A 19,111-nucleotide genomic window follows, 5' to 3' on the forward strand; every position below is an offset into this window, starting at 1 on the left:
TGAGAGCATACTGTATCCGATACAAGAACTTCTGTTAAAATACGGAAATAAATGTTCGAGGCAATAGCAGTCGCTCACTACCTGTGATCGTTACTTTCTTGCTTGGGTGCACGTTTTAATTGTGACCAGAAAAAAAGTTCTTTGCTCTGCTGTGTTTCCTTGGTGCAACTTTTTGCGGTGCAGCAAGACGTGTTCCTTCGAATGATGTCTGTGCAGTCAAGGCATTCGTGTCAGTAAGCAAGCAGTAAACGGGGTATCGGTGCGAAAAAATTTGGACCTACAAGAGAAGCGAATGGTATCATCATAGACTCTTTTATTTGACGAATAATTCAGTTGTGTTACTAAAGCGGAGAGTGGATATGCATGAAAGTCAGATTGTATTGATACTCAGCAAAAACAAGGTAACTTATCATTACTAATCAATCCTTTTCTTTTACTGAAAGGCAAGTTGCTGTTGTGCTGGAGCTGAGAAGAGGTCTGCTGCCTGCAATGGGTCCATCTCTCTCAAGTTATTGCAGTATTGTAGCTCTCAAGGTGAGTGGATTTTTTTTCTCTTAGCTATTTGCCACCTGAATCATGACCGTTTACTTAGCTGTGTAGGTGATCACTGTTAGTGACATTGGAGTGCTGGTGGACCAGCACTCCTTTATGATTGCAACGCATATGACAGAGTGCAGCTGTGGCAGTATGCAAAGGTGTTAATCTATAAGCCAAATTAGGTTCTTTGAGGTAATATGTTAATATATTGATGACATTGGATTGTGGTCTAGCAGGCAAAAATGCTAAACAAGAAGAAATTTTAATTTGCACTTGGTAAGATGTGCAAGCAATTCAGGCTGTTATACATGAAATGGGACATTTGTAGATGTCTTCTACAGTGCTGCAGTCCTGAATTGCTTCAGAGTTGAGTGATACCACTATAATTTCTCTGTAGAGCATGCAGCACAGTTTAGCATTGGGGGAGGCTGGCATCAACAGGCGTCTACTTACTGTGAAGTTCAAATGAGGTGTTACTGTTAGGGTGAATATATATAATTTATGGTTTAGTTCTAATCTTGTGTCAGGCAGACATAGTTTACCCACTTGGTTAAACAATAGAGATGTAATATCTATGTATACAAGTATTACCCATTCATTTATGCCATTTAGACAATGGCATAAATGCGTGGGTAATACTTGTGTACATAGACAATACATCACTATTGTTTAACCAAGCGGTGCCCCTGCATGCTAAATTTTACAGGGCTATTATTAAGTAATGTCAGCTTTTGTTGTAACATTAAGGCACCTTTTATATTATTACAGATTACCACCATTGTGCACCATCATAGTGTGATATTTACACTAAATGTATTTGACTTTGCTATAAAACCCTGCACAGCAGTGCATCATGAAATTTTTTTTTTATAGTTTCTGGCCTCAGAATGCACTTCACGTTATATTCTTGTTTGCAACAAGACTATAATGCAGGTTTCTCTCCTTATGTTTTGTGGCACTTCAAACTGCGGCGAGCTAAACCACTGGGCAGCAATACTGGATACGCTACTGCGTGTGGAGCTGTCTTCAAACACACACAAGGAATACATCATTGCTTTTTTAGCTCAAAACAACGGACACAAGAAAGACGACAGAACAAGGTGCTACTCTCAACTGACATCACTTTATTGCGTCCCTCCTTTGTAGACAGCAGAATCTAGAAGAACATGCGCTGTGAACACCCATGTGCAGCAACCACCAACATCTGATCAAAAAAGCACACTCATGCGACAGAATCCAAAAAAAAACATATTGAGCACTGTACGAGGTTAAAGAAAGCACACTAATGCACTGTGACCCCAATGACTGTATGAAGAAAACTTCCGATAACTCTCTGGCGGAGGTATCACGGCTCTTTTTCAAAATCATAGCATCACGAAACATTGCGAACCTAAGCGATCCATACCAACAGGCACAGGTTCCCATTTGGCTCAACATTGTAAAATATGGAAGTGCAAAGCCATGTTTCGTGATACTTCGATTTTGAAAAAGTGCTGTGATACCACCGCCCGAGAGTTATCGGAAGCTTTCTTCATACAGTCATTGGGGTCACAGTGCATTAGTGTGCCTTTTTTAACCTTGTGCAGTGCTCAATATGGTTTTGTGGATCCCGTCGCATGAGTACACTCTTGTGATTGGTTGTTGGTGGTCTCTGCACATGGTGCTCACTGCGCATGTTCTTCTAGATTCTACTATTTATAAAGGAGCGACGCAATAAAGTGATGTCAGTTGAGTGTACCGCCTTGTGCTGGTCGTCTTTCTTGTGTCCATTGTTTTGCGCTTAACAAAGTATTTATGGATTCACACCAACTAGCCCGCCAACACATTGTGTTGCGGGCACTTCTGAAGTACTGTCTGTCCAATAACCTTGGTGGCATGGAAGCGCCGTCCACTTCTATGCGTTGCTTTCTGTTTCATTGTGGCATCACATCACATTATAATCATAATGTGTATGTACTTTTTCCAAGAGACCCATATTCCTATCCTTGTGTTATATTTGCTGTCGCATTATTTATGTGCAAATGACTGACCAGTGCTCCAAGCTCCATTTTATCGCAAAGTAAACTACTGGTACCTAAACAGTTCTGTATATCAGAAAACCAAAGCTGAACTGCCGAACAGTACCAAGCGGCAGCCTTAGTGCAGTGTCAAGTAGTCAGATTTTATTGGTCATGCAGAGGTGCACAGGATAGCTCTTTATTACTTGCTGAATAATTAAGCTGTGTGAAAACGGAGTATTTACGTAGCTTCAACCACATGCTATTGGCCATTGCTCCTGCCCTCATCAAATGTGGAAGATTATCAAGGCATTTCCTATTCTCTTTTTCCTTATTACAGTGGGATTACTGCATGCGTAAGTAGGAAACGGATCACATAGGCAATCAAAAGCCAACAATGTGTAAACATGGAACATTGATTGTACAGTTTGATGACCCAGAATAAGTAGAAATACACCATAAATGATTGACAATTACCTTTTACTTGACACAGGGCTAGAGCATACAGTAAGCATACTGTATGCTCATACGGTGTCACATCAATTTAAATTTTAGTGTAGCTTTACAGTGTACGCTTCTATTGTTGCATTCTGTCAGAGGAATGGTAATGTTTCGCGTGTATAGCAACTAGACTGTCTATATACAGTAGTAAAAATGTGTGAACTGTATTTTTTAATGATTTGATAGAATGTGTAGCACAATAAAGCCAGACGATCAACGCACAGTGATGTGACTTTCTCTGCACATGTTGCAGGTTCAAAAAAAGTATGGTGGAAGCTGTTGCCAAGGTTCCGACCAGAAAAGACAGCCAGTATAAAAGGGTACACACCACTGATCTCTACTACAGGGGATGAACAGCACATCGAGCGCCCTCGACTGAAGCTGGCCTTGTCCCGGAAGTTGGTGCTTCACAACTTTGCGGCAGCACTTTGTTGCACGGGTGTGTGGCATTTCTTCCCCTAACATGCCTGCCTGATGTGCCATAACCTACCCAAGCAGTGTTTCGAGGTGTCCAGAATTTTTCCATTGTAGTGTCTACAGTGTCGCTAACATAAGTGGCTTGCAATGGAAACACTGGTAAATCAGAAAAAACTTGATGTAAGAGAACACTATCGTATACGGGTTCAGATTGTCATAAAAGTGCTTACCAGACATGTAGAGACCTCCTAAAATGTGAAAAACCACAAAGAAAAGTTTTTCGGCAGCAATATTATCTGATCGCACGCACTAGTTAGTCCACCATATGCCCTGCTTCCAGGACAAGCGACTGCATGACATCGCATTTCCACTGGCTTCACCTGCATCCGGTGCGGTGTGCTGCATCCAGCGAAACATGTTAGAAATCAGTGGTGCACAGTGTTTTCTGTCCCCTTTCTCGACGCCTACTGAACACATGTTAAACTGTTTCCAAAGCAGACAAACAGAGGGAAAGGGCTCTGAACACATTGCATTTTAAAGTGGCTGGTACTGGGTAACGCAAGTACTGTGGCATAGTAGATTTGCACCAGGCAACCTGGGCGCCCAAAAAGGCTGCTGTTTACTTGCAAATGGCCAACATATTGTGAGCATGTTGAAGTACTTTTTTTATTCTCATCGCTTATTTAGCTAATGGAGACAGCTTTCACAACTGAAGAAGCCTTGGAAGCATGAAACACTTCACAAAACCAGCTTCAATATATCGTGTCTGCATCACAATTTCATGGCTGCATGAGTGAACCCTCTGGTTAACATGTAAGAGAGTTCGTGATGTTTGCCATGCATTATCCACTTTATTTAGAGGTCAACCCTATCTTGAGATTTAAGCTGATGTTGCGTTTAGAGAAATTATGGCCGAGAGCCAGCTTTTGAGAATACAGATTGAGCTTGACAGATTAAATTCCAGAACAAGTCGTTGAGGATTTCAGATCAAGAATCTTCAAAGGCCAGTTCATTTAGTGGTGTTAATATTCTGCTCGAAGTTGTTGATTGTTACGTTCATATGGTGCCCAAGCATTGCGGTAACAACTTCACTTGGAGTACATAGCAAGGGTGTATTCGATGTAAGCTTCTGGCTTTTTTTCTGTGTTTTCAAAAACTGGTTTCTTGTTCAGTTTAAATTTTCAAATTTTGCATTGTTGATTAGGTATTGTGTCCTGTTTCCTTTTCCTGCAGCTTCTTAGTTAAACATCTGAATAGTGAACACAACTTGACCTTTTGCTTGATTGTCTAGATTACATGCCCTCGATGCAAAACAATTTCACTTCAAAACTGCTTGTACCATACTGAAAGAATAACTTTGAAGCAGCCATAGCCACCAATAACACGCAAGAGATGATTATGAAAATTTTAATATTGTTTTTGAGGGTGTCTTAACTATCATGCACCAAGATTTAGAAATATGTAAATGCGATGTAACTAGACAAAATGAAGGTGATGTTTGCCATCGCTTGGAGATACTCTGATTATATTGTGCATTCTGCCTAATTACATAATTCTTAATTAGTTATTAAATATCTCAAATAATTAAATGAAATGTGTCAACGAAAAGTTGTAGAGCAATATGAAAGCCTCCTGATACACTTTTTTGTTACTCTTACTCATTGTGTGCTACATAAAAGTGTTTTTCCAAGGAATAAGCCTGCGAATACACATAAAGTGTCTTGAGTGGCCAGTCATGTGTCAGTTTTGTGGTGCAAAGCCACGAATACAACTTAAATGGGTTCTTTTAAGAAATAGACTTAGCTCAGCAAATTATCTTTCTATGTGCAGCCTGTGGAGACAAGGTTTCTTAGACATGGCCATGGCCCTCAAGGAAGATGCCGAGGCCACAGGCAGTTCCTCCAGTGACCGTGAAAAGGTCCCCTGGGGCACAAGTCTGGTTTGGCACCCCCACCTTTCTCCTGCAGCTTTTCTGTCTACTTAGCTAACCAGGTGGGTCAATGATGGCAAAGGGAAAAAAGAATCAACAGCATCAAACGCAGAACTTGCTCAAGCTCAATGCATTTTTGGTGTGAAGTGTTTCCCTTATCATTTATCAAAAAACGGGTAATAAGTATATGATATGGTCTTCACGCGGACACCTCTTTCCCACAGAGAATTAGCTGTAAAAAAAAGCAGCTTATGAAGGCTTGAATATTAGCGAAGATGATGTGGCATAGATAAGATAATGATTATGAATGTTTCTAATGAAGGTAGTGGTAGTAGAGTGAATAATCAGAATTTATATATAGATTGAAAGACATTTCATTCCAATGCCAGAATTTTAAATCATCCCAAATAATTCTTGCATTTTATAGTCTTCATTTTATAGTTCTTGATGCTTGCTTCTTGCTGACATCATTCTTATGCTGCATAATTCACCTATTATAAATTCCCTATTTCTCCCGTTCAAGCAACTTTACATTCATCATAAGAAACCTCGTAGATGAGTTCCAGAAACTTGCTGATGAGATTAGGGGGCGGCGTGTACCCCAGGCTTAGATATGCATTCAAGAGCCTCATATCTTGCAAATGTTAGAAATACTCCTGCTAAGCAAGTTCTTGGTGTCATACAAGGTTATTTGCGAATACGAATTTGCCTAAATTTAGGAAACAGTCAATATAAAACATGTCAAGCGATATCGCTGACGATACACACACATTCCAACTGAACTAAATACAAATAAATATAGCACCAAATGCAGAATCATTGGCATGATGCCATTCTTTCAGTGGAATAAAATCTGTCCTGCATTGTAAATCTGGAATCCTTTATAATCCAGACTACTAAATACTTATGAGGGTTGTGACGTAAAATATGCATGTATTTATTCCTCGTTTTTTTACTTTAGGACCCGATAATGCTTAAACAGCAGTGAAAGAACTGGGATCACAGTACCTAATACATTATATTGCTCCAGAAATCTGTTTCTCTGCCGATCGCAGCATTCGACACTAACAAGAAGGCACATGACACTTAGGGTGGTGCTATTCACTTTGATTGTTTGGGAACGAAACCCATAATGTACATGTTATGGCCCTGCGTGTCATTACGTTTGAACAACAAAAAGGTAGGGGGTTTGCGTTTTGCAAAACTGCATGGAGGTTTTCACTGTGTGCAATTAGGAACCTTCCCAGCTCATACTAAATGCATTCTCCAAAGCTTTAGGTTATACAGGTGCACTACTTTACACAGAACACACTCTTTTCCCTCGTCACGGCTCACACTCTTAGGCAGAGTTACACCCTTTGAAGTGCCCCTTCTTCCACACAACGATAATTGTCATCTGCCTTTATGCATTTCCTTTCTTTAACGCTGCGAGCCCTGTGCTTTCCAGTAACGAACGGCATGCGCGTTATCAGCATGATAGCATTCCCGACAGCAAAGTAGCGGGCGTGGCGTTTTCAAGAAAGGAAACGCATCAAGGCAGATAACGATTATTGTTGTGTGGCAGAAGGGGCACTCCAAAGGGTGTAACTTTGCCTAAGAGTGCAGGTGGTGATTCAGATTCTTGAAAGGTGTTTCATTGTATGGGATGGCACACCGCGCTTCACCTATTTGCAGAATATTGCATTCCAATTGTGTCATATGAGATAAATCCATTAGAGAGCTTTAGCTTGCCCTAAATTTATTACAGCTGTGTACTGGTAAACTGGCCGCAGCTTGCAGTGCTTGTGGAAAAACAATTGTAACTGCCATATTATATGTAACTGTTAGTGCACAGGCATCGGCAGCAGCAATGGTTAGGGTACACTTGTTTCTTCTATTCTGCGGTATGCATCCTCCACCAGAAAGTAGTCTTTTTCGTCTTCCTCTTCTACCATATTGGAATGTGAAATGGGGTGTAATTTGTAGGATATGCTCTTGCATAAACTTCATGAGCATTTATTCTTGTCTGTGCCACAGATCATTGTTGCTACCACTGTAAAAGCAGAGTGCCTGTTTACAGCACCCGTAGGGAACAATCTGTGAATCTTTAACGAACAGTAAGGATAATGAATAATCGAATAATTTTTAGTAATTTTCAACAAATTTAGCACTCTTTGCTTTCCACTATGGTGTTTTTAAAACTCTAATCTTGGCACAAGGTTTGAGTGCAGGATGTCATTTTGTGTGAAAGAGTACACTTGTGCGCATAACACCTCATCGTCAACATTCTGCTGCACAGAATGTCATTAGCTTTCCTATGCATTGGTCACTATCTCACAAACCGGTTGCTCCTTTGTTAGTTGGAATGTAGCATTTATGTAAAGCACATTTGATGTTCTAACAAAAAGCATTGTGCCCTCTTATCCCCTAATTCTCCTCATTTGATGCCTAGTGTTGTAATAGCATGGTTGACACCATAAGAGTCAGTGTGGTGAATAATTGTGTCTGGTGGAGTAGGGGGTGTACGTTAACTTAAGCAACTTTTCCAGATGACTTGAATCAGTATTGTGGAATGCTGTTTTTTTTGTTCAATCACTGTTACCAAGTCTCACTTTGGTTGTGGCAACAAGTATAATGTAGTTCGCTAGCACTCCTGTCAACACATATAATGTGCAGGCATCTGTGTTGAAAAAAAGACCAGCTAATGGTTTGCCAGGAGCTAAGCTCCATTTAGACCATTAAATTTTGAACTTACACTGGTGGAAATAACTGGTGAATGAAAGCACACCCAGGAGAGCTGACCATAATATTTTCTTTCATTATAACACTGCTGAAGCTTTGAACCGCATTTGAACTGGCTTGTTTAAAAAATGACCCATTTCCTTGTTCAAGTAAGACAAAGGTTCCACAGGAAGACAGAAACTTGAAGCCGTTAACAGCAGCATGAATATAAACAGCGTTCGACGTTTTGCAATCTTGCACCTGGTTATATTATCCATCCCATTTTTTTCCACAGGCTGTTCTTTACTGTTTTATGGTCATACCCAGTTTAATTTTAATGTCCCTATTTTTTAATATTTGGTTAATATATCTTTTCTTCATTGGCTTTCAACAAAATATATATTCATAATGTGCCTTCATTTACCATTTGCAGTGATCTTAACCAGATGCATCTTGATACAAAATTTATTTTCCTTAATTCTTCGTTTTCCTTTTCCAAAAGTGCAAACTGTTTATCTTGATACCTATTTTGTCTTCTGGGAAGATTGGGTCTACTGGATTAATGACTGCTTACATGTGTACATCGTTTTCTGTTTTGGTCACCCCTACTCTTGGCAAGTACTGACAGCATTGCTCATACCCGCTCCATCACAATCACCACTGCTAATCACAATCACCACTGCTTCCTTCCTTTATTTTAACACTTTGGCTTCTCTTGACCTATTATATGCACCAGTTACTTCTCCCCCAAGGAGGCTAGGGGCCAGTGAGATATGCACAATCCAAAACAACACAGCCAAGGAAAACATTTGCTACCCTAATGACAAGCACCTATGTCGAAATGTTGGCTACAGCAACATCCCTTGTTCCAACAGTGTTGATCTACTTACATGTTTTTCTAACACAGAAGTTACTGCTTTGTCGTGTTCTGTGATTATACTTTTTTGCCGCTTTCTTTAGGATGGATATTCACGAATACTATTTGTTTCTCCTAACAGCAGCAAGTTTATCCTTGCAAGCGTTTGGAGTCAAGAACAACTTTCACCAGGAAGAAGTGCAAGACGAGTGATTGAAGAAAATAAAGTTGCTTCTGTGATCTAAGAACTTGAGGACTGAAATGTTGCACCTTTTTGTATATATGCTATGCAGTGCATTCATATCACAAAGTGCAAAGTGTTTTATCTCTGCAGCCATGTCAGTGTGTTGGCAAGACAATTTTCTCAATGGTGACCTGCTGCTTTGAGTATGAGCTGCCTTCATGACATTTGCATTAAAGGAGATGTACTATCGTGGACAAAAGTACCCTGGAAGTGCGAGCGTTGACCAAATTGCATTTCTGCTCAAGACTGCTGAAAACAGTGGGTCACGTATGCACATTCCGAACGCAGATGGTGGCACGGCTGATCCCAGCAAATAGCACACCAATAAAATTCGGTCAACTCTCGCACGTCTTGGGCAATTTTGTCCCCGATGGCACATTCTTCGAATAATGGATATGCTCTGCGAGATGAAATACGGGAAGCACCTGTACTTTAACGGATATAGTACAGATTTAGCATACGGAGTCTTTCGTTTTCTGAATACGGCAAGCACCTGTTTTTTAACGGTTATAGTACAGATTCAGCTTACAGTGTGTTCCGTTTTCTGAATACGAGAAGCACCGTACTTTAACGGTTATAGTACAGATTCAGAATACAGAGTCTTCCGTTTTCTAGATACAGAAGCACTCGTATCTTGTATTACGGTCTCTTTTTTACAGTTGTCCGTTCTACGGAAATGACCGTTCTTAATTTACGGAAGAGTGTTCGGTCACAAATTACCAGCAAATTTTCTGTAAAGTAAGGAAAATTTTTTTTACAGTGTACATTACGGTCTTAGCCCGGAATTCTCAGTTACGCCGCCACAAGTGCACGACAACGAGAAATTAATTGAATCATGTTTGCCGACGCCAGGAAATGGTCATGAAGGACAATCTATAATAATAATAATAATAATAATAATAATAATAATAATAATAATAATAATAATCAGTCTATTTTTACGTGCGATATGGTCTCGCGCTGATTCCAACCTGCGCCTGCAAACTTCTTAATTTATTCAACCCACCTAATTTTCTGCCATGCTCTCTTTTCCTTCCCTTGGCACCCGTTCTGTAACGATAAGAGTTATCTGCCTACGGAATAGTGTTTGTCCTGAGCTCGTGGACAGAAATGGTCGGCGACACACGTTGTGTGTCGCCGTCCCTTTCTTTCCGTGTCGGTGCGTTCGGCTGGAAACCATGTGTGTGATCTGCCTACGCATTACATGGCCTGCCCAGCTCCATTTTTTTTCTCTTAATCTCAAATAGAATATCACCTGTCCCCGGTGGCTCTCTGATCCACACCGCTTTCTTCCTGTCTCTTAACGCTATGCCTAATATTTTTCGTTTCATCGTTTTCTGCGCGGTTCTTAGCTTGTTCACGAGCTTCTTTGTCAACCTCCAAGTTTCTGCCCCATATGTTAGCACCGGTGGGATGCAGTGATTGAATGGATAAATACAACTTTCTTGTACGTCCGGCAAGGTTTAACGCGACCCGGGCTCAAGTCTCCCACGGGGGAACGTCAAGGCCCTGCCTCAACGCCGCCTCACGAGCTTGCAGGACTGCCCACGTTTAGATTCCGAGGTCTGAGCTGCGCAGAGCGGCGGCCCAACTCGACGAAAGGGTCTCCGGAGCAACTGCAATCCTTCCTATAACTACATTGCACTCGTACAGCATGTGTTTGAGTGTTGCTGGTCCTTCCTGGCACAATTAGCCCATGTTGTCCTGATGCTTATCCGGGAAGATACGTTTAAGATGGAATGGATTAGGGAAGGTGTTCGTCTGGAGCTGTCTCCAGGCGACGGCCTGCCTCTGGTTCAATTTGGGACTCGGTGGTGGGTATATATCCTTCTGGCGTTTAGATATGCACTGGTGATGTCATTGTATCTGGTGAGCCTGTCCCGTTCTGCGCGAAGAGTGTTTGCTATATTGCGAGAGGCGTTGCCCTGTTCGGCGCGGCGGGTGATGTCTCGCGCCGTCCGGTGCGCCATCTCGTTTAGGTTCGGGAGCGCGTGGCCTTCCGTGGTGACGTGGGCGGGGAACCATATGATCCTCGAGCTCGCTGTTTCGGATCTGCCCGCTTTGGCCATATGGACAGGGCTTTGTGCACTTTTATTTTAACCTACAGTTGTAAGCTCCCAGTCAGGCTTTAGTGATGCCTGTCGTAGGCCCTCCAACTCATTTTTATTCTTCCGTAGGCTTCCTTCTCATAATCGCCGTACAATAAAGGTGTCAAAATTTAATTAAATTTGACCCATCTGGGTTTTCTTTAACCTGCAGCGAAAGCTCGGTAAACGAGTGTTATACGTACCGCCCGCCATTAGATATCACGCCAGGGATGACGTGATATCAATTCCAACAACAACGACCAAAACAATGATGAAAAGAAGGCCTTGAGCGACTGACGTTCACACTGCAGTTTCGACATGGTCGAGGTAATGCTTCAAAAAAAAAAAAAAAAAGCTGCTCGCCTTGCTACTCACTAAATAATGAGGAGCGCGCACACGAAGCGCCGATGTGCTTATCCCCACGGGTGTGCTGCTTGCACGTGTTTGTTAGCTTGCGCGAAAATTCTCGAACGCGAGAAGCAAGCCAGTTGCTGCTCCTGATCGCGCACGGGCGCAGTCGCGCGTGACCAGAGCTTGCGCAAGCTTTATAGAGGCACGCTCGAAGTGACGAGATTACCTCACTCTCACCTATCATATATAGCGTGAAGGCAAAGTATGAAACTCCACAGCGGCGAACCGGTCCGCTCAAGCGAGCTAATAGTATTTGCCCTCGTTACGCAATTGCGACGCTACTGTTGTTGAACCACCAAAGGGGATCGTTCGCCACGCACTGACGGAAAACATGCGTTACTTAGCAGCGGCCTCAAGGGGCGTACGATGCGTAGCGGGGGCAGAAATCACCTCTGAGCGCATCCGCTTCAGCTGAGAGTGTTAGCAAGCGTGCAAAGCTCATGCCTGCGGACAAAGGTACGAAGGGGAGTTCTTCAATGCAAGTTGAGCAACGCGCTTGTGACAGAACACCTGCAGTGTCGAAAACGGCCGTGAAGTATGACTAATACATTAGACAAGTTTTGAAGAATTGCCACGGACCTGCAGTTAGTGACTATGTGTCTGGCGGGTAAAAGAGCTGCATTTTAGAGAAGCGGAGGGAACAACAAAGAAACAAAAACAAAACAATTTGGGATATTGGGCGAAAGAGAAAGCACTTCATGGAAAGGTACCCAACCTGTGCAGCTCCTGGGACGCCTGAGAAAGCTGCATGCGCTTGTTTGCGCGAAGAAACTTGCGCAACGGCACTGCCACGCACGTTGGTCTTGCAACGCAGAGGTGCATTGAGTTTTTGTCAGGTTGGCTGTTGTGTTCTATGCTGGGAATCGCCTCGGGAAGAAAGATGACCGGTGGAGCGCAAAAGAAATTAATAAGGCATACAATTCAAAGCAAAAGGAGAGAGAAAGAAATAAGGGAGATAATTTCAGAAAGGAAACATCTAAGAAATTTTGCGCAGTGTCGGTCATCTCATTTTAAGAGATTTCCTAGAGAAAATGATAATTTGTCGCCCCCTTATGAAGAGTGTGAGACTGACAGGGCTTTATGAGGACAGCATAAAGGTTAGTTAAATAATAGCACACGCTGGGGCATCATGCAGGTGCGGTGATATTTCATTGTATGCTTTCTTTTTACAGCACAAAAACTTTAATGTAAAAAAAAATGTAAAGTATTGAAGTTGGACAAAGAAGCAAGTAGCAAGGCCGTTTCTACACTTTTTGTCAGGGGGTCAACGGAATCGTCTACCCCCCCCCCCCCCCCACACACGCCCACCACCCCCCAAAAAACTCTGCGAGGAATGAGTAACTAATGAGCAAAATTGAACGAGCCAATTCAAAATTTTCAGATATAGAACAATACGCAGTAATTAAGGTGCATCTTACGATAAGCAACGACCATTTGAGAAACGAGATATTTGAAGGTTTTGTCAATTGAGCATATGAGGGCACGGTGTGGTCGGTCTTCCCGTTTTACATATGCATGATGTAAATGGTAAATGAATGAGTTCCTATTTACGTTCATTGCAGTGAATGTTCTACGTTGAGCACATTATAAGCCATGCTCTATCGGGCCACATTGTACGTATCCGATTATTCCATTAGCAGAGTACCAATGGGCCGAATTCACCATGCCATGTTCTTCATTACAGCAAGGCGACCAAGTGCCTGGAGGTCTGTTGTAATGCTTCAAAAATGAACAGAAAATGCGACATGGCGAGCAGGCATGCTACAGTGCGTTATGCCGTATGTATTGCCATACAATTTGTACTGCTACAAACAGGATTCGTTTCATTTGATCCTGTATACAGTACGGTATAGCAGTATTTTAATCGTCGGTGCGACGTTCGCGAATCTCAGCCCAAAGACGTTAGATGCTTCATTTTGGTGACGGAATTCAGGGTTTTCCTGGTCTTTAAGACACTTTCACCAAAGCTTGGTGAAAATTTTATTTTCACCACCCCTTTCATTTATCAGCACTTCGCCAGCATATGTGCAAATTATTACGAGGAACGCTCCTTTTCGAGGGGGGGGGGGTTCGCTTACACAAGGGTACCCAGTCGACTTGAGACTGACCTTCCACCGAAGCTTGACTAGCTTAAAGAAATTATGGGGTTTCACGTGCCAAAACCACCTTCTGGTTATGAGGCACGCCGTAGTGGAGGAGGACTCCAGAAATTTGGTCCACTTGGGGCTCTTTAACGTGCACCTAAATCTAGGTACACAGTTGTTTTGGCCCTCATCGAAATGCGGCCGGCATTCGATCCCGCGACCTCGTGCTCAGCAGCCCAACACCATAGCCACTGAGCAACCACGGCGGGCTTGACAAGCTGTCTACTCTCTTACATTATGAACGCCGCCTGTGTAAGTGCCCTTATTTACTACTGTGCAACATTAAGCAACACTCCACATTACCGTACAGCGCTCTACAGGAATTGAACAAAGCATTGGAGGCTCCAGCGCCAGTTGAACGCACACTTGACCACCCTGCTCGCACAGAAAAGCTAATCAAACGCAATAATCATGTAAGCGGAAACTTCTGCACGCTCCCTGACCCGACAACCGTTGCTTTGCGAGCCTAAAGAATTCATTAAAAAACAAGCCAGGTGCGTGGTGCAATGAGTAAAAACAAATGCTCCCTGTACAATAGGAACTAGGAACTGACCCGTTTTCATATGCGCAACGCTACTGCTTTCCCGCATAGCATGGCCGTCAATACTAGCTATGGCTAGTATTGACGTTAACAAATCTTCAAAATAATATCTTTTTGGCGGGTTCTAATGTACAAACATTGGGAACTAGAGCTAGGTGCAATTCTTTTTATTTTTCGGATTTTTCTTTTACGCTCAGTACTTATTCTAAAAATAGCAAATTCTTACTTTTATGGTTGTTCTTTGAGGTTCGTGTACATAAGGATTACATTTTACATAAATTTTACACAAGGATTCCCAAACGTTATCTGAACAGTTATTACTGCTATACAATTCAGAGCACCAGTGATCAGGTCATAATTTTATGTATCATGGTTTACGTTGCGACTGCTACGTCTAGCAAAAAAAAAAAAAAAAGTTAAAACGTTAAAGCACCGAAAATGAGCCCATCTCTAGCGGTAAGAAAATAATTAAACGCAGTAGTCCTTGTAGCTAGCTAAAATATTCTCAGCGATAGTTATCACTGTGCTAAAGACAAAGACAGACTAGAGGAAGAAATACAAATACGGTGCCACGTCACCTTTGAGTTTCTGCATCGATATAGCCATGTTATACGAGTTGTTCATACCATCCTTTTTAACCTTATGGAAATTTGCTTATTATTTGCTGAGCTGCTCTCGAGTGAAGAAATATTTTATTCTAAATGTCCGGCGACTTGGGCAGGGTGGGGCCATAAGCACGCCAGCCTAGGTGACGGCCTCGAGTCCTTGCGCACGGGTCTACAAAAAGTTGTGTAGTCTTCAGATTAGCTTTCAAGATTGCGTATTGACAACCTATAAATATTGTTTGGCCCTTTGATTCTTTGATTCTGTGGCTGCTGCCTATGTCTCTGGGCTTTCCTGCTAAAAAGCACGCCCGCTATTTATTTAATTATTTGTTTGTTTGTTTGTTTGTCTTAGCTGCAGTCTTGGGTAAGAACAATAAATGGAAACTATCAACCGTTTTAGCCAGTCTGTATATAGATCGGTAAGAAAAGAAACATGCTGCATCAATCCCGGTTCACATCGAAAGTTCTTCCTATATAGGGATTTTACTTTCTTATGAGTACCTTTCGTTTGCCCTTTCTAATCACTCATTTAGGCACTGGTGGTACGCCAGCTCCCTAGGCTATTTTTACCTGTTTCCATTGGCTGTATTTTGTTTATTTTGGAATTAAAAGAACAAGTATAACGACGACCCCTTCTGTTAAATTAGTGACAATCAAGTACGCTGTCATTCATTCAATGTTCTTTCATTTATTTTATTTTTGTTTACTTGTTTTTCTTTGAATTGTTAGAAAGTGGAGGATTGTAATCCGCTCCTCCACGCTTACGATACGGACTCGTAAGGTCACGTGGCCGCCACTATAGGGCGTCCGGAGTAATTTATAGCTGCGATGTTACAGGAGACCCGAAGCTTCCTGTCTGGGAGGGAAAAAAAAAACACTAATGCCTACTCCAATTTCACTCCAAAGCTTTTGGCACTCTTACGGGATCTGTCTCTTCAAGTTTTGCAGCAAGGAACAAAAAAAGATAGCAAATGACGTTGCTTGGAAATGTCAAGGATTTCTCTCTCACGCGCGATTTTCGGAGCTCTAATCCTTGACAAGAGTTTGTTTCGGCTATTCGCTCGCACAATGGAAGGATTGAACCTGGAAGATAAAAGAAAGACGACATCGTCGGTAAACTCAAAATCACCACACATACAAAAAAAAAAGAAAAAGGAAAATAAAAGAGTCTGAAAATCACACCCAGTAGCGTAGAAGTTACGCCGCGCCCGCAGCGGCTCTCTGGAGTGTGTGTTTACGATACATGTATATATCTTTATGTTGAGTCTCTTTACGACGTTATCCTTGGAGTAACATAGCGCGCGTTGCGTTGGGAGTTTTAGCGAGTTGCAAGAGATAAATGGCCGACTTTCAGCCGAATCTCACGCTCATTCCCTTAATTTATCTCCCGCCCCGACTAGGCGGCTTCTTGTTCCTTCGTCCCTTACGCGCGCTCTCCCCATTCCTTCATTTTCCAGACGAAATAAAAGCTCCGGAAGATGTCTCACTTCCACTTCTGCTTTCCCGCTTTCTTTTCTTTTTTTTTTCCTTTTTCGACCGAGCGAGCTTACGTTGTTTGTCCTCTTCTCTCGGTTTTTCATTAAACCTCCCCCCCCCTCCCTCCCTCCTTATCGTCTTACGAGTTCAGCAAAGCGCAGCGGCGCGTTGTTTATTTGCTGCCAGCCTCTCGTCTCTGCAGCTTTCCAACCCATTCCGTCTCGGCGCGTCTCGCTCAGCTGTCGCTTTGATTTCTCTGTATTTTCACTTTCTCTCGAGCGCCGTAGCCTTCGAAGCCTGGGTGATGCGCAGACGGAGCGGACGTGCGCCCTGTTTGCGCCCTGATTATCGGCCAAAGTAGGCGCAGGAAAGATTTCCAACGGTACACAAATACATAAAGAGCGAGCAATCCGGAAACCCTTGTATTTATTTTGCCCCAAAAGCCTATAGTCTCTGCGATCATGCAGCGAAGGGGCCCGATTACGTCCGGTAAATCAACATAGCCGGTCTATCCATTTTGTTCTAGTTGCGGTGATAGAAATGGCGAGAGTAGAACAAGGGGGAGGGGTAGGTGCAATTTCCTTTCACTTAAGAGTCTCGAGACATTCTTTACGAACATTCTTTTGCGTGATCATTGTCTGTGTTATTGTTGAACTTCGTAGGTCACTCGCCACGATGGCTGAGCGGCTATGGTGTTGCGCTGCTAAGACGAGGTCGCGGGATCAAATCCCGGCCGCGGTGGCCGCATTTCGATGGGGCGAAATTCAAAAATGCCCGTCTCCCGTGAATGGTGGCCCGTTAAGGATCCCCTGGTGGGGAAAATTGGCGTCGGTTAAACTACACATTAGAAGATGCGCTCGTTCCGTTTCTGTAGTTTCAGTGCGGCGGAGGAGGGGGACACGACCTTCCTCTTCCTCCTATGTCCTATCCTCCCATTCATTTCATATCCCTTGGCTTCGTTTATGTTCTTTCGCATCGGCCGTGGTTTATGAATAAGCTGCAGAGCGTAGCGTCAGCTTATCATTTCAGCGGCCGTATATTACGAGGAAAGTCGCAGTATTCTTCATTTTGATTCAAAAGTCTCCAATGCTGTTTAAAACAGTTGAAGCATCAGTGCATATCAGTTCAATGAAGGCCAGCAGAAATATGTGGTGTGGACCCTATTCCACAGATGGTTGTCTGGTGGGTAGCTTGGATGTAGTTCCTATTTCGACAGGTAAAGGCACCTTTACGATCGCAGTCTGGGACAGCTCCACAAGAAGGGTGGTAGGTCTGCGGGAGCACCTATGTCGGGTGGAAAGAGGGGACACGTAGCGCTAAAAGTACGCCTCCGACCCTCTGGAGCCACAGACAGGTTGCAGCTGGTGCCAATGCAGCATGCACGCAGTTGCTTCTTGGCGCAACCTCCTCTCCGCCGGAGGGACCCCGCCTGAGGTATGATCCACTCGGATTTGTTAATGCACAAGCAGAGTATTCCTCAGGCGCATTGTTCTTATTTACCACGATATGGTGGCTGAGAGAAAATGCAGGAAATTTCTGCAGAAATCATCAACAATGATTGTCAATGTAAACGAATATTCAAACACTTCAAGAAAGCCATTCGCTGTATTAAAGGAACGGCGCGCTCGACGACATATATTTGTCGCAGTGAGAATATTCAGGTGCCGTTTGTTGATTCATTGCGCAGTGCGTAAAGAACAGAGCCGTTAACCAGCACATGTCTCGCGGTAGCGAGATTCATAGCACATGGGTCTGGCAGAACTATCATAAAGTAACATAGTAACCACAAAGAGTGGACACTCCCATAGGCGCCTGCGGCCGACTTAGGCTCTCAGCGCACCTAGCGGTTTCGGCGAAACGCACCAGCCTCCGAGATAATCGCGCCTGCCGCCGAATTTCGGAGGCCCTAATTTCAGTTTCGTTTTTTTTTGTGACTCATAACGTTGCTTCAATCGAGTGATTTCATGCAGGCGCTTGTGCCGCTGTTTATATGTTGTGACGACGTGACGACGAACGCGCAAAGATGTTTCATTTCATGTTAGTTTCATTTAAATTCATATTTTCTGTTTGAAGCTGTAACTTATCGCAACAATCATGGCAACTGTTGAGGAAGTAGAACTTTATCGCTTATGATATTGTACGTCTAGTAACTCACACAAAAAGGTGTATTGTAAATAAATGTACCATGTTGCCTTAAACATAAATCAACTTGCTGCACAGTCAAGAACACGAAAATAGCTGACAACAATTTATTGCAGCAAGATTGTAAGAGGCAGATACAAGAAAACGGGAAGAAACAGTGAAATACAAGTAATACGAGTGTCACACGACGCACTTTTAAACGCGATCAAGCTCGATTCGATTTGAATTTATCGGTCGCGATTGGTTCTTTTGCGGAAGCTGCGCGATGGAGCCAATATAAGTCAAGAATTTCGATCCGGATCGGACTTAATCGCGATCGAAAGCGGTCGTGTGACACCGGTATAATGGAGCATAGTCGGAAAATAATGGCGTGATGGCCATAACTTTGCACAATCAAAACACATAGAATCAGTGTTGCAACTATCCAGATAATGAGAAATAACTGCACATACACGCCAGGAATTAATTTTCTCAAAATGGGATTGTTCTAGAAGGAAAAAAATATGATGTTTTTTTTTTTTAC

At 42.9% G+C, this 19,111-nt stretch overlaps 1 protein-coding gene across 1 annotated transcript; it reads left to right on the top strand.

Moving 5' to 3' along the window:
* The first annotated feature begins 267 nt into the window (after window positions 1-267).
* On the top strand, window positions 268-9,186 carry LOC142575552 (uncharacterized). The gene is made up of 4 exons (XM_075684984.1): window positions 268-295; window positions 444-534; window positions 3,289-3,474; window positions 9,081-9,186. Exons 1-4 carry the CDS (start codon window positions 293-295, stop codon window positions 9,149-9,151), a joined length of 351 nt encoding a protein of 116 aa, XP_075541099.1. The 5' UTR covers window positions 268-292; the 3' UTR covers window positions 9,152-9,186.
* Window positions 9,187-19,111: the final 9,925 nt, after the last annotated feature.

This window comes from Dermacentor variabilis, chromosome 1 (genome assembly GCF_050947875.1).
Source record: "Dermacentor variabilis isolate Ectoservices chromosome 1, ASM5094787v1, whole genome shotgun sequence".
NCBI lineage: Eukaryota > Metazoa > Arthropoda > Arachnida > Ixodida > Ixodidae > Dermacentor > Dermacentor variabilis.

Excerpts from the sequence above, each read along its gene's own strand:
- LOC142575552 (XM_075684984.1), top strand. Across the intron at positions 535-3,288 it reads GCAGTATTGTAGCTCTCAAG|GTTCAAAAAAAGTATGGTGG; the intron begins GTGAGTGGATTT and ends CACATGTTGCAG. Across the intron at positions 3,475-9,080 it reads GGCAGCACTTTGTTGCACGG|CAGCAAGTTTATCCTTGCAA; the intron begins GTGTGTGGCATT and ends TTCTCCTAACAG.